This window comes from Lepisma saccharinum, chromosome 6 (assembly GCF_977018435.1).
Source record: "Lepisma saccharinum chromosome 6, izLepSacc3.1, whole genome shotgun sequence".
NCBI classification, from domain to species: Eukaryota; Metazoa; Arthropoda; class Insecta; order Zygentoma; family Lepismatidae; genus Lepisma; species Lepisma saccharinum.
In genome coordinates this window covers 78,713,357-78,740,230 of record NC_139234.1, presented here as the reverse complement: position 1 = coordinate 78,740,230, position 26,874 = coordinate 78,713,357, and the positions used below count along the sequence as shown (strand labels likewise).

The 26,874-nt window shown below is 36.7% G+C and overlaps 1 protein-coding gene across 1 annotated transcript in view; it reads right to left on the bottom strand.

Moving 5' to 3' along the window:
• LOC145988902 (uncharacterized) overlaps window positions 1-23,207 on the bottom strand; it is a 79,760-nt gene extending 56,553 nt beyond the window's left edge. The window contains exons 1-2 of the mRNA XM_083124193.1: window positions 23,149-23,207; window positions 659-1,362 (exon numbers count right to left, since the gene is read on the bottom strand). Of these exons, the coding sequence (XP_082980319.1) occupies window positions 659-1,314 (656 nt within the window). The 5' untranslated portion in view covers window positions 1,315-1,362; window positions 23,149-23,207. The remainder of the gene's footprint in view (window positions 1-658; window positions 1,363-23,148) is intronic.
• Window positions 23,208-26,874: the final 3,667 nt, after the last annotated feature.

Below are 26,874 nucleotides of genomic sequence, written 5' to 3'. Positions count from 1 at the left end.
TATCAATGGCAATTATATGTAGGTATCATGTTACACATTAACTGTAATTCACATATGATGTAATGCAAATATTCAGTAATATAATATTCTTTAGATATAACCGCAGTCTCCTTTTCATTTGGGCATACCTTATATTATAGTTACTGCTGTAAATGATAGAATTGATCCTAATCTTGATACAATATTCCATGTTGTATAACCGTCCGGGTAATCTGAATATTGTCGTGGTATCCCTCTTAATCCTAGGAAATGCTGCGGGAAGAAAGTTAAATTAACTCCAATAAACATGGAAATGAATTGTATTTTTATATGCATATGCATACATATCTCTGGCACCTAGACAAAATAGCAAATTTAAAGCATGATTTTATAAATTTTGACAAAAAGTATTTAGGAGAGTCTGTGATACATGTATGACATGATTAATTATTGTAAGGGCTATTATACTGTGACCACAAACAAAAGAACCTTCGGGCAGAAGCCTTCACACCCCTTCCCCTTCATCCTTTCAGATTGGCCCTTGGTGAAGCTTGCTCTGCTCTATCCCTCCTCTCCAGGCACAAGACACGCAGTTCTCCGCAAGTTCATTTGCATGAGGTCACACTATAATATTCTGAAAGAAAAAGAGGAATTAATAAATGCATTATTCCAAACTTACCTTTTTGTTTCAAATCCTGAAAGACTGTCTTCCTCCTTCTTTATTACAGTGGTGTCTTCAGGGTGACTAGTAAACGGAACATTAGTGCACACCATTCCAACATCGTTCGGTGAGACTTGAGCATTATCAGTCTTCTTTTCATTCCCATCGACACCACAGTCAAAGTTCGTTTTCAGTATGTCGTCATCATCCAACTTGCCTGCTTCCCCATTCTGCTCCAACATGGGGGCATAGTCGCCCATGTCCTTTTCCTTGTCGATGACCGTGGTGTCCTCGTAACCAACTTTTTCCGAACATGCTGGGGCATTCTGTGGTGGCCAGTAAGGAGGTTGGGATGCAAGCTGTTGGCTGCTACTAAGCTTTTTGTTGAAGTCATTTTTGTATGCAGCATTTGGATCTAGCTTCTGAAGAAACTGTTCACCAGGAAATAGATTATTGCTACATGCGTAAGCGGTCGCGTTGGTTTGCTTCAGATCGTACACCGACTGCAGGACATTGTCGACGTTTTGGCCAACGGCAGGATTTGAGTTTTCGAGGCAGTGTATCTTGAGGCAAGATTCCACCACTGAAAAGTCCATTCCAGGAGGCTTGTTTGTCTTTAGATGGGGCCATGAAGTAGCCCACTGCTCAGTGGACGCTTGCCCCATATAGTTCATATTCACATGGTGCAGACAGACAGGGTAGATCAACACCCCAGCATAACCCTGCAATAAAGATCACCAAAGCATTACAAATTAATGTTAGCCTTGGTGTGTGTGTGTGTATATATATATATATATATATATATATATATATATATATATATATATATATATATATATATAAAATACATATATACAGTGCATTCAAATTACAATTGTACCGCACTCCGGACATGATGAATACCTAATGAAATGCATTAATTTGGGCACATATTAACTCAGGCAGGGGGGTTACTTTCATAGTCTCAGCTGCTATTGAATTAAACATATGTTAAAATTCAGGACAAATTTGTCCAAAAAAAAATTCCTGGTCCGAGATACAGGCCGCCAAAGATGACCCCTTGGGCGTCATTTCTCACGTGCGATTTTCGGCAAAATATTAAAATGCTCTATCTCTGGAAGGTTCAAGATATTTTGTTGCGGCTTTTTTATTTGAAAGAGAATAATTTTCTGATTGAAATGATAACCTCCGTTTGGAAATATGTGTCCAAGTTCTCTTGCTGTAGCCTTCTGATTTTTTTTTTTGAATAATCAATTTTTTTTAAAAAAAATATGCCAATCCCAAAAAAATTTGATTTTTTTTTACTGTTGATACAGTACTACATTCCCTGAAAGGAGAACTTCCACTTTTGAGTTTAACAGGTTTTATAAACAATGTTCATGTTTTAACTTCCATGGCTAATTTCTTTATTGCAGTTTTTTTTTTCAACTTTTTTGTCTCAAAAACTCTGAGAATTTTACAGGAGTTGTATATCTAAGGGTACTACATATCCTGAAAAGGAGAACACGCCACTTTGGTTCTGGGATTTTACATAATTTTTTTTTTTTTTTAAATCCACTCTCGGACCAATGTGCTCAATGTGATGGAATAAAAACGATAAATTAAACAAAGTTGGAACTGGTGAAATGTTTGTATTCTTCTGGATTTTCTTTACATAGAACCTTCCAAATCATTAAAGGCCTTCTGGAACAACGTGGAAGCTTCCAGATAATTCCAGAATGTAACAGAACCTTCTAAAACATTCTGAAACCATCCAGATAATTCTATGTGTTTGGCCTAGCATATAAAAGGGAGGGGACATGAATTCACAGTTCAGTTGTCAACAGGCAAACAAAGAGAGCAGTTCACCAAATTTGTGGTCCAACAGTACGTGTAAGCTTTTGTGAGGTTTCTACCGATTGATTGAGGTGTAGGGTAATTTGTGAAAAGGACTGAGTCTGAAATATCTTCTGACTGGGGCCACAGGAGAGTGAAGTGTGCTGACTATTTGCATATACATAAAAGAGTGATATATATAAGACTAGCAAAAAGCAGACTTTCTTCAGGTTGGGAATAAGAGTGCTCAATTCAAGACTCTGTTTCAAAGTTAATATGTTTCCAGTGATGACTTTCTGTGTTCTAGATGCTTTGACAGAATATCAACAATGACACTAACTGAACAAGAAGAAGACTCCCATGGTGTGGATGATGAAGAATTTGTAACTGCATAAGAAGAATTAGATTCCCTGAATCACTCAGCTATAGAGGTTGGTGTTAGTCCTGTTAAGAAACCATGGTCAGTGAAGTCAAGTTGTAAGCTGTATGCATCAAGAAAGCGCAGAGAAATTAATGAAGCTGTGGGTGAGTACAACAAAACAAAACTGACCAAACCATTCAAAGTATAAATTCCATCTGCAGAAGAAAATGAACCAAAAGAAGTTTGTGCAACTTGCCGAGAATTTATATTAAACATCAATTCAGCTGTTGAATCGTGTGAATTCTACAATGAAAAGGTGCAAGTTATCCCAGTGTCCCTTTCTAAGGTACAACTTTTGCACCACATTCCATCTGCAACAAAATACATGGTAGACAAAACAAGAAATGTGAGGTCTGCAAAAGGAGTGTTTGGAAAACAGGATCCCTATTATGGTCATCCTATGAATGAAGCACATGTTCAAATTGCACAGTCATTTTATCTGGAAGTTAAATGGGACTGTTCTTGCCAGAGCGCCAACAAAAAAGACACTGTCATTATAACAGTTGTACGAGAAAAAGTGGTGAAAGTGAAAAGATACATGACCCGCAGTATAAAAATTAACTTTCGCCATATATAAGAAGGAACATTCAGTATTCCACATTGGAAGATCAAAATTTTATGCACTACGACCTAAGTGGGTGGTTCCACACCCACCTACAGATTAGATGTCTGTTTGTGTGTGTATTGTGCCAATTTTGAACTTTGCGTGGTAACTTTGAAAAACTTACTTGAAGGTGTGACATATGACACCTTGGTTGGACCTGTGAAGTCGTTAGTAGTCTGTGATGTAGAGCGAGAGACCTGTTTGTTCCAGGAAGGAAGGACTTGCCTTACAGACACTTGGTCTGGAAAACATAGCAGATGACTCTTCGGAAGTTACATATGTAGCATGGGAGAAAAATAAAGTACTGTTGCCATTGATACCTTCATTGACAAACTTGGGAAATGAACAGTGAAAGCAGTAACACACCAACATCTGAAGAAATTGCAACAACGCCACATTGCAGAAGTGAAGGGACGTGTAGAGGCTGAACATACTATGTTTAGTGCTTCACTGGGATTTTGCGGAGAACTGGTCTGTGATTCTGCCACAAGAAGTGCAAGGGTATCTCTGGAGTAATGACCAAGTTTAAATTTTTATGGAGTCACATATTTTCAAAACAAGACCACAAGTGTTGCAGTTATAAGTGATGACAGAGGACATGACTCAGCACATGCATTGTTGGCAATATGCAAAATTCAACAACAGATGCACTCACAGGCAGAAAATATCATCATTATTTCTGATGGTGCCCCTAGTCACTTCAAAAATTGTTACCAACTGTTTGAATTGACTAAGTCGCTTGTGCCGATGGAGTGGGTATACAGTGCTACTGGTCATGGGAAGGGGCCTTGCAATGGTGTAGGAGGCCTGCTGAAGCACCATGCTACAAAACATAATCTTTGCAGCCCAAGTACAGCTGCAATTCAGAATGCCGAGGATTTTACGAGAGTGGTGAAGTCATACACATCAACAGCCCTCATCCTGTTGCCCAAAGAGGAAGTTGAAGAATTCCACTAGCAGAAAATAGAAGAATGGTCCAACCAAACTACCCCTGTGAAAGGAATTCAGAAGACACATGTCTGGACTCACAGTGATGGGCGAACCTATATTGCACGAACTTTAAAGAGCAAGAAAGAAGAAATTAATTTGTCCAACCAAGATCTCAGAAAAGGCAGGAGAATATTCAGATTCATAACCCACAAAGAGGGATGTTTGTGGACTGTGTGTATAACTGTGACTGGTGGATTGCAGAGGTTATAGATATCAGTTGTGAGTTAAATGAAATCGTCGTGAACTTTATGCTACCACATGGACAGGCTGGATATAGATTTCCAGCTGCAAGACAGCAACACCACCACCAGTGCTCACTTCCAATTCGTGATGTTTTAAAGATTGTGGGTGCCCCAGTTCCTATTGGTTCAATAGGAAGGCATCACTCAATATCAAAGAAAGATACTGATGCAGTTGAACAAATTTTTAGTTCATTGAATTGCTAATTTCAGTTCTAAGCAGAGTGCACAGAAGTGGTATGCTTTGGAACCTGTAATATGTTTTGAAACTTGCACATATATTTTGGAAGCTTTAATATGTTTTGAAAACTTGTCTGTTACTAATCTTTATGAAGAATTAAAATGCCATGTCAAATAAGACTAGATTTTGATTTCATGAGACCAATATGTGAGAATGTGGTAATGTTCAATTGTTTATAAAACCTGTTAAACTAAAAACTGGAAGTTCTCTTTTTCAGAGAATGTAGTACTGTATGGTACTGACCAACAGCAAAAAAAATCAAAATTTTTGGGATTGGTAATTTTGAATTTTTTTTTTATTTATTTGTAAAAAAAATAAATTCAGAAGGCTACAGCAAGAGAACTTGGACACATATTTCCAAACGGAGGTTATTATTTTAATCGGAAAATTATTCTCCTTCAAATAAAAAAACAGCAACAAAAATTATCTTAAACCGTTCCATAGAGCATTTTAATATTTTGCCGAAAATCACACATGAGAAATGACACCCGAGGCACCATCTTTGGCAGCCTGCATCTCGGGACAGGAATTTTTGTGGACAAAACAAAAATATATGGGTTTCTTAATTTAATAACATCTGAGACTATGAAGGTAGTTCTATTTTATTACTACCTTTACACACAAAAGTTAGTGGAAAATTTTTGAAATTTTGAAAATTATGGAACCAATTATTCTTTGAATTAACTGGTTGAATATGAAAACAACTTGGTTCCTGTATTTTACACTTTCTTTTTGATCTAACTCAGTTTTTACTTTCGTTATTCTATTCCAATAACTAAATGAACGTTATTTATTTTAATAACAACAAAAATAACATTTTTTCTTTTTTGTAACTTGTAAGGAGCAATGTAAATTTTCAGCGAGGAGGATGGGAATCAAAGGACCTGATCGACCTCCTTGCATTCTTTTATTTTTAGTTCAAGGGGATATTATATCCTTGGGTATGGAAAGAAGATAATGGAATCCCCCCCCCCCCACCACACGAGCAATTTTACAAATATGTCTGTGTGTGTGTGTGTCTGTATAGGATCCCTATGATGTAGTATTACAGCCCAGGAGTAAAAAATACTGTTCACTGGACAAGCGTGCACACGTGTTGACAAGTTAGCAACGCTTCATGTACGTGATTTTTAACTGACAAACACAATACACCAGCATAGGCCACTTTTGCATACTTTCTGTGTTTAATGAAGTTACAATAATTAAACAGTTTGGAAAGCTTACAATTTGTGCTCATGAAAATAGAAAGAATAAAAATCGAGCATGTAACCATCGAGTAGTTAAATAATTTTGTTTCATCATTAATTTTCAATTATTTTACCTTCCATAGTTGAAAATATCGAACCCCACCCCCACCTTGCACAAAGCACTGTTTGCAGCATAGTAATTTCATATTCCACACTAAACGAATATAGGCTATCTGTGATAATTCTGTTTCTATTCATCAAACGTTTGCTCCGAAACTTTCCGTCCACAATTTCTTAAAAAAAATACCAAGATTGATCTTCAGGGGGCTCTTCCCCTGTTACATATACCCGAAACTGGTTGTGTGCAGGTTGAGAGCATCTGGTGAGTTATCCTTGGGTCTCCTCCCTCCCCCTTTTCCCGGCTCATTAGGCGCGTCGCACGCGAGGGGATAATGGCACAGACCGTGCCATCAAAATTCTTGAGGAGGGATATTTTTCCTTTCAATACCATAAAACCCAACATATTTTTCTAAAATATATGTATAAAAAGGGCATCGTGCTGCAATGTGTGCGATGAGTCAGAGAGGACCATATTTGATTAGTAATTAATTCACTATAATTGGTTCCAAGATGAAGAAAAGGAATAATTTGGAGAAGGGGCAGATCAAGTAAATTGTTCAGTAAAGCTTAAAAAATGACTTTCAGTAATAGGACAGTGTCATACAAATACTTTATGGGAATTATGGCATGATCTGGGGGGATGCGCTATTGGCCATGGGATGGGGAGGCTGACCTGGACAATTGTTAGAAGTTCATTATCCAGATATTCATGAACTATTTAACCTGAGGTTTATTTGATTTTCTCAAAATTTCAGGAGGGGCTGTAGCCCTTCAGCTCCGCCTCGACGTACGGCAGTGATAACACAGATATTTTACTTTTATGTCATCACAGAATATCAATATTTTATTCCATTGCCGAAATATATTTGAAATGGACATTATGTAATTTATTTATCTTCTCGACATCTGAGATACTGGGCAATATGTCGCCCTCAACCCTTCCTCGAGAACAGCAATGCTTCACAGCATACTTTCGCCATCCCGGTACTTCGAGAAATTTCATACTTCAGACTACGTGAATATATATCTGCGCTGATTCTATTCACATTCCTGAACCCTTTCTTCTGTCCATTTTCAATTTAGCCCTACAATTTTAAAAAAAATACCCAGTTAAATCTTCACAGAGCTTTCCTCCCTGAATATGTATACCCGAAACCAGTTTCTGCAGCTCAAAAACATCTGGTGAGTTCTTCTCGGGTCTCCACCACCTCTACTCCTGGCTCATTAGTCGTGAACGAGAGTCCCTCAAGAGCCAGCCGACTGGGCTCTGCAGGGTTGCCGTGTCAAGAAAAGTGAAAAAAGAGTAAAAGGAAATTACAGTAGGCGCCCTCTAGTTCGGCTTCGGTTGGTTTGGCCCACCCTTATTGATTTCTTTTAAGTTTCTTTTAGTTTTGTAGGCCAATAATATCTTTTAACAGTTCAGTTTTTACTTTAGGCCTACGTGTTGTCTACTAAGTAAAAATAATACTGTACAGCATTTACTTTCTTTATTGTCTCATATAAATTAGTGACAGTGTTTATACCGTTATGTTTTGTGTTTTTCGTTTCTTTTTCATACTTAACGAAACAGCTATCAACAGTTTCATTTGTGAGTGAAGGTAAAAAAAAGTAGACGACACCTGACAACGAGAAAAAAACATCACGTTGTCGGTAAGTACTAAGTAGGCCAGATGCAGTTTGTTTTCTGTACAGTAAAATACACTTAAACATGGTTTAAACTACCATATAACTAATTTTAAAGTATGGCAAACCGTGTATAGGATTTATGGGTCTTTTTTGCATTACTGCAGTTTGTTCGGCCATTTTTTAGTTTGGTTCCGAGGTGGCTAAACTAGAGGGCGCCTACTGTAATTAATTTTCAGACGTTGATGCAGCAATTTAAAATATTAATCAGTGGTTCTCTGCGGTGGCTCAGTCGGTAACGCGTCTGACTACCATGCCAAAGGTCCCGGGTTCGATCCCTGGCTGGTTCAAATCCGGGAACTTTTGGCCCCGGTGCCCATGCAGCGTCGAATGACTTGGGAACCTGGGGGAAACCATGGGGGGTAAAGGTGGTCAGGGGCATGATGCTGATTACATCACCGCCGCTCAAGACCAGATCAAGAAAGTGTGGGGCATTATACCCCCCCCCCCCTTATATGCCTTCATGGCATGGCGTTAAGCAGGGGAGCACTTTACCTTTTTATTTTTACCTTTTTTTAATCAGTGGTTCTCTAGAAACATCCTTTCTCAGTGTTCTGTTAAAATTTGAAAAAAAAAAAAATAATATATATATTGACTGGTTCTCGAGATAATTGTGACCAAAGTAACCAAAACACCCTATAAGCTTACATGGAAAATGCTCAAACCTTCACCGGGGTAGGAGATCACCTTAAGGATTGAATTTTTAATAACGTGTAGACCTACCTGCAGGATGATATCAGTGCTTAGAAATGCACCTCTTTTTTACAGCATGGGTTCAAACATGGCCGTTCATGAAATTTTGACTGTTTTTGGGATTAAATATCTCAGATGGGTAATCTTTAGAAATTTTGAAATTTTGCACAAAGGAAGCCCTGTATGAACCTAACTCACAGTAAAAATCTCAGCTTTTAGACTTAACTCGTTTGTGACCTAATTTATGACGTTGCAAAGTAAGGTTAAGCTACATGTATAACTAGAAAAACGGAGTATTTTATTTTTATTTTTCAAAGTTGGTTTAAAAAAAGCCTCAGAAGATATAGTAACATAGAATTTTAATACTTGACTTACCAGAAATTAAAATTACAAGGTATGACAATTGAAGATCTGCAAAATCTCATTGCAAAGAGATTGATTTATTTGTTATCCATGCCTAGTTGGTCGTGTCAGCTCCAAAACTGAGAGTTTCCTGAACATTTTATTTACTGGAATCCAAGTGCCAGCATGTATTTTTTTTAAAAAAATATAACAGTGCATGTAGCTTAAAAGTAGGCTATTTATTTTGGAGCGTCAAAGCTGGCAGGAGATATGATTTTATGTTGCCTGTACTTTTCACTATTTTTTGCAAGAATGACATTCATGGAATATGAGTCATGCACAACAGAAGATTCAAATACATGTTTTGATAGGATTTGAAGCAAGTCTGGAGTTGATATGTGCATGAATGATCTGTTTTGTCATTCTTCCCTTGCCTAATGTGCTGAGAGGTAGTGACTTGTGAATGCTTGCTATTTGTGACTGGAAATGGGAGTGTTCTGCAGGATTTTTAACTGGAGAAAACTGTCACAGACACTTTTAGTAAGGTAGCCAAAGATTCAATTAATCTTAAACAACTTAGTGAAAATAACAAAACACTTCTTGGATGACTTAGAGACAATATGCAAATACCAATCAAAATACAGTGTGTCCCACGAACGGCGCAACTGGGAATTAAGAGTGGCGTTACTTTGTAACCGAAACCTGTACATGTTCCAGTCGTTCCATGTCAAATCACCCAGAGGTGGTTGCTTGACCATTTTGTTAATTTTTTATATTTTCACCATAGGTGGTCTTGCTAGTGACCTGCTCAAAAAGAATTTTTTTTTTTTGAAAAATCTTCCGCCATCTTGGATTTCTGCTCATTTTTCATCACTGCGGGAAGCAAAAATGAGTGTTTACAAGGGTTTTGAAAAAAGGTTGCTGTGTGATTTCTATTACAGATGGAATGTTCTAGTTTTCACTGCCTGAAAGTAGATTCTGGCCTTTCAGAAAATGTATATATATGTAAGGTAAGAATTAAGTAACTGGGACTTTAATGGGTTTCAATATAACCATCGTAATGGGAAATTTTGCCAATTTTAAAGGTCTGTAAAATCAAAAGGGCTTGAAACCACAGGATGGAATTATTTTTGCAAGAACTATGAGTGGAAGGCTTTTCAGCCATGGTGAAACAAATCCGGGGTTGTAATCCCTTCTGTCCGATTTTTAGTTCCGAAATCCGAAAATTTCGAAAATTTGTGAATTTCAAGGTCAAATATCTCTAAAGGGGGACCTGCCAAAAATTAGAAATTTTGGCCATGGATACTCCTACTAGTACTTAGTAAAACCTGTGAATTTCATTTTGGGGTTCACACCGATGTTCATGTTACAGGCTGTCAAATATCTCTAAAAATGACATCGTGAAAACATAATAATAAATAGGCTTAAAGTGACCTGATTTCCATTATTTTATAATCTAGTTATTTTATAAGGGTAAACAGAAATTAAAATAGTTAAACTAGTTAGTTACTAGTTGATATATTTCAATATATACTTAGTGTGCTTTTGTTAATAAAAATCAAATCAAATCAAAATCACTTTTTGGATTGAGAAGACAAATGTTAGTAAACAAACAAGAGTACTATTATGTCAGAAAGTATATACAAGTTGCATGCACATTTTTCTTAAAGGTTTATGAATATCCAATACTATCAAACCTTACTCAATACATCCACTCTGGTACATAACAATTGTATGCGAAATATAACATACTATATACAACAATTGTCTGCGAAATATAACATAAGCTACCTGTAAAATATGACAAGCATTTAAACGCTTGAGAATATACGTATTCAAGTTCTTCCTCTATTTTTTGTATCCCAGTAACATATACACTGTGATATACACAGTTTACAATTACAATTACACAAGACTTAAAATTACTTGAACTGAATCCTGATTTGGACAATTCTGATGATGATGACTAGAAAAAAAAATACTTACAAACAATGGATAACAACAGATCGTTGCAATTTGATCACTGTTGTAGAAACAATTTCAGAGTTTAAAGAAAATTTAGCTTCGAAGTTACTGCAATTAAAAAGTCACCACTTTATTGCTCAGAGTCAATCAGAATTTTGCAAAAGAACGAATGAAAGTCTTTCTCCGGATGAATGTGTAGTGATTGGTGATTTCTCTGAAAACTTCACATTTGTTGTACAAGATGAAATCCAGAGTTACCACTGGATTAATGCTCAAGCTACTGTCCACCCCTTTTGTGTCTACTTTAAGACTAATTCTTCAGATGATCTATGCATCAAACGTCTTTGTATTATATGTGACTGCATTGTACACAACACAACTGCTGTTTACGCTTTCCAAAAGCAGCTGATTCCATTTGTTCAAACGTTCATCCCAAATCTAAAGAAAATTTATTATTTCTCAGATGGCTCAGGAGCCCAATATAAGAACAGAAAGAATTTTTCTAACTTATGTAAGCATAAACAGGACTTCGGTGTGGCTGCTGAGTGGCATTTTTTGCCACAAGCCATGGCAAGGGTCCTTGTGATGGGATTGGTGGGACGGTAAAAAGACTTGTGGCAAAGGCAAGTCTGCAGCGACCAACTGAGGGCCATATTCTTACACCAAAGGACATGTATGAGTTTTGTGTGGAAAATATTAAAGGATAAACTTCATCATGGTGACTGAAAGTGACAAAAAATGAGCAAGGGTTTCTGAATGACCGCTTCAATGAAGCTCATAGATTTGAAGGAACAAGAGATCACCACTGCTACATACCCAAGGACTCTTCAACTCTTCTCATCAGTAGAATATCTGCATCATTTCAAATTAATCATGTAGAGTTCAGAATTGATGACTCACCACGAATATTTCATTTTATTGAAATAATTGAAAATGACAATGTCGTTTGCATTTACAATACCAGGTGGTATGTAGGTAAAGTAATTGAAATGTCAAAAGAAAACAATGATGTTAAAGTGATGTTCTTCAACTCTGGTGGACCATCAACGAGCTTTACTTTACAAAGAAATGATGTTGCTTGGGTGAAGTTGAACAATATAATTGATGTTCTGGCACCATGTGACTTCACCACTGTTACTGGGAGAACATACAACATTTTACTCAACAGAAAAACACAGAACTATCACTAAAGTTACAAGCACATAAGAAGAAATAGTCCGTTGATCAATCATCTCCGTGCCAATCAGTGTTTTCGGGACCACGCACCACTCAGATATTTTTTCTTTTTTTCATGGCTCCATGGATTGAGAGACAGACAAGATCCTCTGTAACTTTGATGTGCATGTGTAGATAGTGTATATATATATATATATTGATGTAATGTTGTATTATGTGTAGTGATATATGGAATTGTAAATGTCATTGTGATGTAATATATTGAATTGCAAACTGTGTACATCATAGTGGTATATGTAACTGGGATACAAAAAATAGAGGAAGAACCTGAATACGTATATTCTCAAGCGTTTAAATGCTTGTCATATTTTACAGGTAGCTTATGTTATATTTCGCAGACAATTGTTGTATATAGTATGTTATATTTCGCATACAATTGTTATGTACTAGAGTGGATGTATTGAGTAAGGTTTGATAGTATTGGATATTTATAAACCTTTAAGAAAAATGTGCATGCAACTTGTATATACTTACTGACATAATAGTACTCTTGTTTGTTTACTAACATTTGTCTTCTCAATCCAAAAAGTGATTTTGATTTGATTTGATTTTTATTAACAAAAGCACACTAAGTATATATTGAAATATATCAACTAGTAACTAACTAGTTATCTATTTTAATTTCTGTTTACCCTTATAAAATAACTAGATTATAAAATAATGGAAATCAGGTCACTTTAAGCCTATTTATTATTATGTTTTCACGATGTCATTTTTAGAGATATTTGACAGCCTGTAACATGAACATCGGTGTGAACCCCAAAATGAAATTCACAGGTTTTACTAAGTACTAGTAGGAGTATCCATGGCCAAAATTTCTAATTTTTGGCAGGTCCCCCTTTAGAGATATTTGACCTTGAAATTCACAAATTTTCGAAATTTTCGGATTTCGGAACTAAAAATCGGACAGAAGGGATTACAACCCCGGATTTGTTTCACCATGGCTGAAAAGCCTTCCACTCATAGTTCTTGCAAAAATAATTCCATCCTGTGGTTTCAAGCCCTTTTGATTTTACAGACCTTTAAAATTGGCAAAATTTCCCATTACGATGGTTATATTGAAACCCATTAAAGTCCCAGTTACTTAATTCTTACCTTACATATATATACATTTTCTGAAAGGCCAGAATCTCTACTTTCAGGCAGTGAAAACTAGAACATTCCATCTGTAATAGAAATCACACAGCAACCTTTTTTCAAAACCCTTGTAAACACTCATTTTTGCTTCCCGCAGTGATGAAAAATGAGCAGAAATCCAAGATGGCGGAAGATTTTTCAAAAAAAAAAATTCTTTTTGAGCAGGTCACTAGCAAGACCACCTATGGTGAAAATATAAAAAATTAACAAAATGGTCAAGCAACCAATTGATTTAAAATTGGGTGATTTCACATGGAATGACTCCATACATAAGTCATACACCAAATGTTAGCCCTGTCCAAGTAGATATTTTTAAACATAGAAACAACAAATGGGGTGCAGTGTTGTTCATGCAGTGTTGCCAAATGTAAGTGAAAGTGTAAATTTATTTTTGCACAAAGCATGGAAAATTGCATGTCAAACATTCATACGGAAATTTGGACGTCAATTTCCACCTTGGGTAGGTGGACTATTTCGCCATCTATAGTTCAGAGAAGAAAACTGATCGTTTTCGCGTATAGCCAATCCTGAAATGCCTCGTAAAGGCGTACCGGTCCAAATGGGTGTTTTAAAAAAATTATGAGGTACAGTGGCAACACTGTTGATGTTTGAAGGCAACAAAAGGTGTGTTTAGTGATGGTCTATGACATGGAAATACTGGAAACAGGAAAAAAAGAAAATGAAAATTATGGTGAAAAAAGTGTTACTTACCTACTCCTGGCAACCATGCAATGCACGTAAGAGGCAGTGTAGCTTTACAAAAGATGTTGAAAATGACAACCATTTTCCCCGAGGCATTCATCAACACGTTTTATCATGTTGGAAGCAACTTTATGCAAGGTTGATTGGTTTATATTGTTAATGGCTGTGCAAATGTTTATTTTTAGATCATCAAGTGTTCTTGGGTTATTAATGTAAACTGTTTGTTTCAAATAACCCCACAGAAAAAAATCTGGAGACGTCAGATCCGGGGAGTGACTGGGCCATAAGTTTTTGCTTATAATGTGATCGCCAAAAAACTCTGCCAACATGTCTAAAGTTTCATTAGACGTGTGACATGTTGCGGAGTCTTGTTGAAACCAACAATCACGTTCATCACGTTCCAACAGAGAAATAAACTGTGTGATAAGGTCACGATAAACTATTCCGTCAACTGTTGTGTTATGAAAGAATGGACCGATTATTTTTCTCCGCGAAATCGCGCACCACACACCGATCTTTTGTGGATGAAGTGATTGTTCATGTAACAAATGGGGATTGTTACTTGACCAGTGTCGAGATTTGATTTGATTTGATTTAGTTTATTTTACTTCGCGTTTTGTGCCCCTTGGCTAATTTGCGAAGATGGGGATGAGTGATGAAATGATGAAATTGATGAATGGACATTCACAAACAACCAAGCCCGACCGGGATTCAAACCTGGGACCCTTGGCATTGCAGCACGATGTGCTAACCACTCGGCCACAGGGTCGGGCGACCAGTGTCGAGAATTTTGACTGTTGACATATCCATTTAAGTGGAACCATGCTTCATCCGTGAAAAAAACCTGATCCAAAATATTCACACCATTGTCTCTAATAAAATTTCTAAACCACTGGCAGTATCTTACACGTGCACCTTTGTCTGCTTCCTTCAGTTCTTGCACAGCCTGTATATGCACGTAGGTGCAATTGTATTAACGCTCGGTGAGTTGTTGTTTTTGATACACCTGACTGTGCAGCAAGTTTACGAAGAGATTTCCTGGGAGATTGTGATATTATCTGCTCCACATCCTGCAGCACACCTTGTGTCAAAACTGGTGGTTGTCTGTGGTAGGGTTTGTCATTAACTAATCCCGTTTCACGAAATCTGGAAACAAGTCGATATATCGTCAAATTTTCTGGAACACTGTTATTCGGATATTTCTCGCGAAACACAGTTTTTACACTAGCGTACGATTTTGAACAAAAATAATGTTCCACAATGAACACCCTCTTTTCCAAAGAGTACTTCATTTCACAGAACATTTCTAATCTTCCCCTACGAAAAATGCGAAATGCACGGCTCAAACAGTTCTGAGTACACAACTAACTGATTCTTATGTTCTCGTTCGGTGGGCGCTCTTATCGCATTGCATGGTTGCTAGGAGTAGGTAAGTAACACTTTTTTCACCATAATTTTCATTTTCTTTTTTTCCTGTTTCCAGTATTTCCATGTCATAGACCATCTCTAAACACACCTTTTGTTGCCTTCAAACATCAACAGTGTTGCCACTGTACCTCATAATTTTTTTAAAACACCCATTTGGACCGGTACGCCTTTACGAGGCATTTCAGGATTGGCTATACGCGAAAACGATCAGTTTTCTTCTCTGAACTATAGATGGCGAAATAGTCCACCTACCCAAGGTGGAAATTGACGTCCAAATTTCCGTACGAATGTTTGACATGCAATTTTCCATGCTTTGTGGAAAAATAAATTTACACTTTCACTTACATTTGGCAACACTGCATGAACAACACTGCACTGAATTGTTGAAATTAGATCAAGGGATATTTCCCCATATAAAATGAAGAGTGCAAAATGATGCACCCAAAAATTTTAAATCAATCAATCAAACAAATTGCATCACATGGCAAACCGAAAGAAGTGTCAAGAAAGTCTTGTACCAGGTAATTCAATATGGCCATGTTACAGTGAAATTTTCATCTCTGGAGAAAGTGGCTCACATAAAAACCAGAATGGAAATGATGTCTTTGTGCCACCCCAAGAAGGAAATGGATGAAGTCTGTTCTGTTTTTGAAGTATCTCTTATTTCAAAACAGAGGAGGCTGATTGCAGAAAAATTCTTAAGTGATCTTGCTCACAAAACTATTTGCATCATACAAGAAGTGCAGAGGAAACTGGTAAGTTGTGTTCTAGCAAGTATAAGAACTGAAGAACAAGAAGGCAAGTGTGACAAATCTTTGCACGGAGAGTACAGTAATTAAATTGAAATGTTAAAATGGAAAAAGTAATTAGCAAGAACTATTGGTGAAAAGGTCAGAATTATCACTTTGATTACTACCACTTGGTCATGAAAAAATATACATGATGAACTGGGAGGAAATCAGTAGAAAACTGGAGCTACGTGAGTAGCAAATAAATCAATCCCTTTGCAATGAGATTTTGCAGATCTTCAATTGTCATACCTTGTAATTTTAATTTCTGACAAGTCAGGCATTAAAACCAACTTTAAAAAATAAAAATAAAATACTCCATTTTTCTAGCTATACATGTAGCTTAACCTTAATTTGCAACATCATAAATTAGGTCACATACGTTACCTCATATTGACCAAAACGAGTTGAATCTAAAAGTGAGGTTTTTACTGTGAGTTAGGTTCATTTGTGCCAAATTTCAGACTTTTTAAAGAGGACCCATCTGAGATATTTAACCCCAAAAACAGTCAAAATTCCATGAACGGCCATGTTTGAACCCATGCTGTACAAAAGAGGTGCATTTCTAAGCAGTGATATTTTATTTACAGACACCCTGCAGGTAGATCTACACGTTACTAAAAAATCAATCCTTAAACTAAACTCCTTCATTAAAAAAATCGGGCATAACTATTGTTACCCAAATTTCCACCATCATTTTCGTACTTAGGATGCAATTTTAAGCAAAACATACTTGAATATCACAGAAAGTATGCTTTATTAGCTACAAAATGAATTTTGTTTCAGATCTCTAGCTCTAACGGTTTTTGAGATATTAAGGTTTCCATAAGCTGCTACATGAGCAAAAAAAAAAAAAAAAAAAAAAAAAAAAAAAAAACAAAAAAAAAAAAAAACAACAATGTGCCATGTTGGAAAAATGGTTGCCCCAGGAGAACTAAAGGCAATAAATTTTCTTGAACATTGGTTTTGATATCTAAAAATGAAAATTTTCTAAAATGGTCATGCAACCACCATTGGATGGTTTGGTATAGAATGACCCATAACTCAAAGAGAAAACCAGTAAGAGAGCTCAAATATTTTCTCCTAAAACTTTGGATGGATATGTTTCCTCTAAGAAAATTATAGCTCTGATATTACATTACTTCCCTACTAAAAATATTCTAAACTTAGATTTTTCTTCAGTTTCGGCCCTATATTTCAGCAATTTGCATCCGAGATGGTTAAAAAAAGGTACAGAACGAAAATGAGCTTCAAATGTACTGAAAACAATGGTTTTTACCCCACCTTACTATCATTTTATCATTTTCTTAGCTGCCTTATATTAATTATCACAACTGTCTGCAAAGGCCAAAAATGGTGCGTCATGAAACAAAAATGGCCTCCATTTTCAAATGAAGTCAAGTTTTAGAAAAATAATGACTGTTTTGAACTACCCTTGCATAGGGATTACAAAAACAAACATTTTTTCCCCTTTCTTTTTATTTAACGGTCAAGCAACCATGCTGGACCAATCGGTATGGATTGACACAAAACACATTTGTAGAAGAATAAAACCATATAAATTAGTCATAACAAGAACAAAAACTTTCAAAAATTATAAATTTGTCATGGAGTTACAAGCACTTTACTGTATGTTTGCAGTGGCAGCTCATGCCAAAAATATTTATGGTTTTTTCAGTCCATAATAATTAATATAAATTTTGTTTTGTGTGTTTCAGGAAGTTTAAGATGGGTTTTTCATTTCACAAGCCTGGGTTGGTTGGTTTACGAAGGTTAAAATAAATTGTTTCAATTTTTTATATTAATATTGAAGTGGATAAAAAAAGAAATGCATCCCCTTACCATTACTCTATCAAAAACGCATGTACACACACACACATATATTTCTGAAATAGGTTTTAGGAACATCTGACAAAATATTGCTCCAGATGTACAATGTATTTTCATTATCATTGCCACTCCATCACCAGGTATTTGATTTTATTGTACTAAATTTTAATTTCGGTAACAGTGTGATCTCCGCCGAACGGAGTTCTTCATTTTTACAGAAGAAACTACTTACAGAAATGAGTTTCTGTAGCATTCAGAAAGTTCGTGGAGGTATTTTCTTCCATCGTGGAATCTATTCGACCGGGAATTCATGTATTTGAAGAAAAATATCTCTCCAACGCACAATGACCATTGCTTCCTCTACGTGAGCTGGCTGTTCCGTACGTTTCATGACGTAACCCACTGTCAGTGTTTCCAACCACAACATTGTTTTGCAAGAAGTGAAGGTGAAATTTTTGTTATCAAAACTGTATCACATTGTTTTACAAACAAAATCTTAACTATGCTCGCCTAAACTAACCGAATCTAACCTTGCCGGAACTGGTGCATGGGGCTATCTGTGAATGGTTTTCGGGGCTATCCGTGAATGGTTTTTGGGGCTACCCGTAAATGGTTTTTGGGTCTATGCATCAATGGTTTGTGGGGCTATTCAGGTATTTTTAGGTTATGAACGTTGAAAACACATGCACGACGCGACTCAAGCTTTACCCGCCACATTGTGTGTTACGGAAGTGAAAAAATGAAGAACAATAATTACTGTTAATGTGAAAAATTGAAATTGTTTTAATGAAAAAAGCAAAATGCCACCTTAAAGAATCTTTCGCAGTGTGGAAGAGGTAAGTACGAAGGTTAAAAATGACTAAATAAATGAGTGAGAGGTGTTCGGTGGAGATCGCACTGGTACCTTAATTTCTACCATGGATTCCACCAATCATGGAATGATTTACTTCAAAAATATTTATGCGATGTCATGTTGCCATTAGTTAAAACCTATTGTGTATCTTCCACACATCATAGTAGACTTCTGTAATACAGTTTCTGTTGATCCTACAATCAAACACAAACTTCTGATACACTACTTTAACATGATTTTATATTGCAAAACGAAAAATTATATGAAACCTGCACCAATTTTCGACTGCTTTGTTAGCTAAATAAAAAAAGGTCTACATTAAGATGTTTATTAAAATTTCAGTAAATTTTGTTCTTAGGTTGCGTTACACACAATATGGTGGACAAATCTTGACTAGCGTTGTCAATGATCAATTGCTGTGCAGTGTTTCCTACCTTCTTAATCGAAAAATACCTGATTTTGCATTTTTTTCCAGGTTCGAAAACCCCACGAACCATTCATAAATAGCCCCACGAACCATGCACAGCAAGGTTAGGTTAGGTTAGTTTAGGTAAGGCAAACATAGTTAAAATTGTTATTTAACATTAGAAAAATTCAAGACAATTCATTTCACAGTTGCAAAACCACGTGGTTGGAAACACTAACCGGTTCTTACATCATCAAACGCACGCAACATTTGGTTCACGTAGTAGAAGGACATCAAGGAACAGCTTTTGTGCATTGGAGAAACGATTAATGTTGAAAAATACATAATTTACCAGCAAAATAAATTAAGCGAGGGGAAAAAACACTTCCGAGACCTTCGTAAAGTGTACAGAAACAAATTTTGTTAAGTACTTTCTCCTGTAAAATTGAAGAAATACGTTTGACGGGTATGAAAATTTTACCAGATGTTTACTAACAGCAGGTTTAAAACTGAAAGAAAACATCAACGTTCCTAGCATGTTACAAAATGTTTAATTTTTTCAACATCTTCAGTTACACAGTTTTCCTTCTTTATTGATATTCTGGCTCTGCTGATTTATCATTATTACATTTTTGGTATGACTTAAGACAACCGGATCCCTCTCCGATTTTCTTCATATTTGGCATACTTACTAATTGAGGCCTGCTAATGACGAATCTCAAGTTAAAATTTGTCGGAAACTTCTAGAAATTGCAAAATAATTACGAACCATTGACGCTAGCCCCACGAAGAATTGGCGCTAGGGAGTAATTGAAGGTGAAGGGAGTGTTCTCCGATTTATTTATTAGAGAATGTACTAACCAAATAAGTTTTCCGGATGAAGTATCAGAGGTTCTGATGTCCCGGTCACTGTTTGAAATTTGAATATTACGTGTGTAAGGTGTAATATATTGCTTTTCATAATGGTGATATTTCTCCGGAAAGAAATGAGGAAGCCATGTTTTGTGGAATGTAGCCACTGAGTTGCACTGTGTTGCTGTGTTGCCACACAGCATAACCTTAGTGTTATTTGAAGTACGTTTGCCAAACATAACCAAACCTAAATTAACCTAACCTACCGTTACGTGAAATTTTCAAGTTACAGACGTGACCGGGAAATTCTAATGTCAGATTCGTGTTCAGGAGGCCTCATGTAGAAAGTATACAACATTTTAAACAAATCGGGGAACACTCCCATCCTCTTCAATTAAGCCAGCGCTAGCCCCACGAACCATTGATGTGTGGTCAGGTTAGGCAAACATAGTTAAAATTTCGTGTCATGGTAGTAACAGGATCTAGAAATCGCAAAATAATTGTGAACCATTGACGTGTGGTTAGGTTCGTTTCGGTTAGGTTAGGCAAACATAGTTAAAATTTGGTGTCGTGGTAGGTAACAGTTCGTTATATCGGAGACACTTTTCTTGAAATTTACAGGAGAAACTACATACGGAAACCAGTTTCTGTAGCATTGTCGAAGTTCTTCGAGGTATTTTCTTTCATCTTTCAATCTATTTCAGCCGGAAATCAATTCCCGTTGCTTCAATTTAAGCGAAAACGTAACCACGCTGTTTTTTAAAAATGTTTGCCTAACCTAACCTTCTGTGAATGGTACGTGGGGCTATCCGGGAATGGTTTTGGGGGTTATTTGTGGATGATTATACGATCCCAAATGACTTTTGGGGCTATGCGTGAATGGTTTTTGGGGCTATGCGAGAATGGTTTTTGGGGCTATCTGTGAATGGTTTGTGGGGCTCGCACCATGACGTGCGTTTCGTAACACTTTGAGAAATGGCTTATTTTAGTGCAAAAAATGTTTCTAATTGTGTGAAAACCTTAATGGCACGTTCAAATATGTTCCGCAATACAAAACACAAAATACCCAATTTTAAAGTGTCTCCGATATATCGTGGTAGTATCAGGAATGGTAAATATCTGATAAGGCCCGAACACCTCTCACTCGCTTATTTCGTTAATTTTAGCATTGATACTTACCTATTCTGCATTGCGGAAGATTCTTTAAGGTGAAGTTATGCCTTTTTCCATAAAATAGTGTCAACTTTTCATATTACGAGTCATTACTTGTGTTCCTTGTTCTGCTTGGGTAACGGACAATATGGCGTGCACTCATCACAGATCATTGCACGTCGTGCTTGTGTTTTGTCGATTTGGAGTGGGTATGCAGTGTTTCAACCTTCTTAACCGAAAAATACCTACTTTCGTGTTCATTCTGTCATCCCAAACCATTGACGGATAGCCCCAAAAAAACATTCATGATAGCCACACGAACCATTTCTGGCAAGGTTAGGTTGGGTTAGCACAGTTAAAAAAAATTTCTCGTAAAAAAAAAGGCATGTTTGTTAAAACTGGTGAGACCGAAGTGACTTTTGACGTTCGCGCCATCTTTATGTACATAATGGAAACAACGACATCAGGGGAGTGCAGAAGGGGTGGCAAGGGTAGGCCGTGGCCCCCCCTGGAAAAATGAAAGTCAACCAAAAAATATGTATTTCACACATATAATTTCATTTTAGCCACAATAATATGTGTTAATTATTGCATGAACACCATAAATTCAAATTTAAGCAATGTTTTATAGGGAACAACACTATTTTTGGGGAAAATTTGCATTCGTTTGCACCCCCCTGGAAAAAAATACCTTCCTTGCCCCTCCCAGGGAAAAATCCTGCGGACGTCCATGAACGGCATAATGTTACAGAAAATGCAAGTTCCTTACATCACAAGTGATTATTTCTTGTTCTGCACCATTCTATGGTTAAGTTTTCAGTTTCCGCGAAAGAAAATTCCTCCAATAAGTTCGACAATGCTACAGAAACTGATTTCAGTAAGTAGTTTCTCCTGTAAATTTGAAGAAATCCGTTCGGGTGATATCGGATATTTACCTCAGGAATATACATATATATTTGCTTGTGAAACAAAAACTTTCGCGAAAATAGACGGTTTCCATTCCGAAAATTAACGCGTTATTTTCGCTTATTTTGCAATTTCTAGACGTTTCCGACAACTTTTAACTTCAGATTCGTGATTAGGAGGCCTCAATTAGTGAGTATGCCAAATATGAAGAAAATCGGAGAGGGGTCCGGTCATCTTAAGTCGTTCCCATTTTCGTACCCCGCCCCCCAGACAGTGTAACTTTTCACTGACGATTTGTAATCACGGTATACCGGGTTCGATTTTAAAAGGAAGAAAACTGTACAGAATTGCACTTTATCCTTTCAATCCCGGTTGGCCCACCCGAGCTTAAACTTTGCTAATATTATATTTAGTGAAAGAAAAAAATTAATCAATTGATTCCCAAACTAAATACCTGAAAGTAATTACATGCAACATAAATTTCCCTTTTGTCAACACACGCTTAAGACTAAATAAAATTGAAAGCGTTTAGGATGCAAAGATAAAATACCAAATTCTTTATTTTAAACGAAATAGTTCTCTCTCGCTATTTCTACTTTAAAGAATCGTTGACAACGTTAAAAAGCAGATCCAGTTATCATATTTCGATGACAAAATTAATAACTTGTATTTCCCTGTACCTGATCTTACATAGATGTGTCTAATATCGAAATTTTGATTTCAATCCCTCTGCAATCAATGCAGAGTAATGTCTAGTCGCGGGCTTAGGCCTAAGGCGGTTTTCAACATTGTGTGAAATACAAGAGAAATAGCTGTCATTCAAGAGAATAAAACTCACGAGATAGAGCAGTGGAATTCATTACATTCTGTAAATCATTGTAAACAGTTGTTTAAGGTTTGTGATAAAAAATAATTTACCTTCTTTGTGCACCTGTCACTCAATGAAAGCAGCTCCGACAATGTCGTATCGATTCGATTTCTCGAACCGAAATTATTGTCGATAAAGAAAAATATCGATGTTAGGAATGGAGTCCAATAGTGTGACGTCACAAGCAGACGACGAGTTGGAACTGAGTCTTCACAACGAGAGAACATGTTTTCTCTCTATTCAATTCAATGTTTTTTTTTCCTTCGGAAGGGGTAGCAGTTATGAAACAAAATTATGATGTGCATCGTCATAGAATAAGTACATCAATGTAAAGATGAGATTTCGGAGAATACATCTATACCAATATAACATATAGGGGTTATTCGTGACAAAAAATGATCGATCAGACTATTCGATTATTGATGGCGGGGAAAGAACTTCCGGTTTGGTGAATTTTTCAATGTAAACAAGTGGAATACAGATCGTCACCGAGCTTATTTTCTTATAAAAGATCACTTGAAATTTTTGAGTGATATAGAGATACAGAGATACCTAGAAAAGATTGGCAATTTCCCGGATCCTTTGGATGCAGGGACAATACTAATATTTTCCAAGGCAATGTTGATCTTCTACCAACAATTTCGTTTTTTAAAATACAGGGTTAGCATAAATGATTCATTCGTTTTGAAAAGGCTATATTTTCAAAAGTATTACACGTACACACATGAAAGATATATGAAAAGAACCACTAATTCACCAAGTTTATACACCCTCTACAAATGTTCGATATGTGCCCCTTTGGTTACACGGCACACGTCCAGACGACACTCGAGCTCATTCCATACATTTTGTAGCATAGTCCTGTCAATGGTCTGCACTGCAGCACTGGTGCGTTCTTTGAGCTCGACTAAGGCATAGAATAACTATTCTATGACTAAGGATTGCGGTAGTGGGGGTACGTAAACAAGGTCCTTAACGTACCCCCACAGGAAGAAGTCGCAGGGCGTTAAATCAGGAGATCTGGGAGGCCAGGGGAACAAAGCTAGGTCATCCTCACAAACACGCCCAATCCAGCGATGCGGAAGTTCATCGTTTAGGTAGTCACGAACTGGGATGTTCCAGTGAGAGGGTGCCCCGTCTTGTTGGAAGACAAAATCCCTGAAGTCAGCACTGAGTTACGGGAACAACCACAACTGCAACATATCCAGGTAACATTTACCGGTGGTCACAGTTTGCTCAGCGAAGAAAAACGGCCCATACATCTTTGTTTGTGACACTGCACAGAAAACATTCACCTTTGGCGAATCTCTTTCAACTGTCACGACTGCACGTGGATTTTCCGTGCCCCAGAATCGCACGTTATGACGATTCACGTTCCCGGATAAGTGGAACGTTGCTTCATCGCTGAATATCAACTTGGCGGCGAAATCCTCGTCCTCCAATGCTTCCTGCATGTTGACGCAAAATTCTAGTCGACGGGCGTAATCCTCCGGCTTTAATTGTTGCAGGAGCTGCACACGGTACGGTTTGAAATGCAACTGTTGACGCAAAATCTTCTACACAGTTTTTTGTGGTATTCCAAGTTCACGGCTAGCTCGGGCCGTTGATTTTTTTGGACTACGCACGAAACTATCCCTCACTCTCTCCACTGTTTCTTCTGGCACTTTTGGTCGACCGGTGCTTTTCCCTTTACACAAGCAACCCGTGTCCTTGAATTGCCGATACCACCGCAAAATGCTGTGTTTACATGGCGGTTCTTTCCCATACTCTCTTCTGAAAGCGCGTTGCACAGCTATACAGGGGCGCCGACTTGTCAAAATTATTGGGGGGGCTCTGATCACTGAAATAAATGAATGAATGACTCCCTCCCTCCCTTCTTTAAAAATAAAAATTACGTCTTCGTATAGCAGTTTTTAAGCAGCTATTATATTCCTCATGCAAATGAAATGTAACATGAAAAACTTTTAGAAAATGTTTCAAAGTCACATAGCACGCCGTGCTTTAGCAATAATGCATTTAATCCCACTTTTTCAATACAGACTTTTCATAAGCTTTCCTTGCGTACTTTACTGCAAGCCAGTGTTAAATAAACTCAAATACTTTAGAATTATTTTCCCCTTATTCTTTGGACTAGAAGAAGAGATTTCGAGGATAACTAAATATCGTACATATCAATATTGCCTGAAAGTTGTGTTTACGACTTCAAATTGTTCAGAATTCACTAAACAACATATTGGTATAATTGTCATATCACCTCGAAACTCTTTTTAGTAAAAATGTTAACAATACTCATAATTATATACTTAGTATATAGTACTAAGTCATGTGTTTTTTCTGTCTCCGGTCATAGACCCCCCAAAGTTGATGGTTTAACGGTAAGTTAATGGTCTAGAACATTTCAAATGTGTATTTAAAGTTAAGTTCATGTGGAACAATACAGAGTAAACTTTACAAGAGAAGCAAAATAATACATTAGATCCTCTTAACCAAAATTATTTGAGGGACTCTGCCCCAACATCATAACATTGGGGGAGCTCGAGCCCCCCCCCCCCCAAGCCCCATGGAGTCGGCGCCTATGCAGCTATAACAGACGAACATCTGGCATATTCAAGCACACAAAAAATCTTTTCTTGCTTTCCCACCATTTTCGACAGGTCCTAACCTCGTACTGCCACCTGGAATACACAATACAAACTTGATGTGTTTGTGGTTCTTTTCATATATATCTTTCATGTGTGTACGTGTAATACTTTTGAAAATATAGCCTTTTCAAAACGAATGAATCATTTATGCTAGCCCTGTACTTCTTCAGGTTGAAATGAAGCTTACATTAATCATAATCATAAACATTGAAATACTTCGATCACAACAGTAAAAGAAATAATAATAATTACTACGGTTAAAATTATTTTTTTACAGTAATAATATATGCCTAATTCAATAAATATTAATTGAATTTTTATTATTAGTATTGTTGTTTATTATTATTATCATAGTTATTATGCTATTCGATCCACAAGGCGAGTGAATATCCAGCACAAGTATTTTCCATTAATACTTTTACATTTCATAGTTACTATACTGGAATGCGCAGTTATTGTATTTTGTTATTAACTTTTGCAAGTGTCGTTTAAGAAAGGACTTTAGAAGTTATAAAAAATACTAACAAAGTTTATATTGTGTGACCTCATCTAAAATTATAATTTCTCGAATTCTGAAAACTGTGGAACCATTCATTCTTTGAATTAAATGGTAGAATATGAAAAAATATCATGGTTCCTGTATTTTTCACTCATTTTTTCGATCTAGTGCATATTTTACATTGATTACTCTGTTCGAATAATAACCAAGTTAACTTTATTTCTGTTATTAACAATAAAAAAACAAACTTCCTACTTTTTTGCAACTTGAAATGAAGGATGCCAATTTCCAGAGGGGGGGGGGGGGGTTGGAGTCGACGGACCTACCGACGACCATGGAGAGAGCGCTTATCAACAACCAAAAAGCAAATGCGTTATAATATGATTATAAATAGTTTCAACTTTTAAATTTAATCAACACATGTGCGTTAGGCAATTATAATTTTAGAAACACGTAAAACATTTCCATTTGATTTGATGAAGTGCCGATTGCAGAGCCTACTCCCTCGTGTTTGTGTCCAATCGCTTTACTGCCTAAATCTACTGATCGTTCCGATTCGGCTCTGTCTGAAAACGATGCATAGATACCTGGGAACAATTATTTGTTCCCTATCTCATGTTGAAACCAAAAGCCAC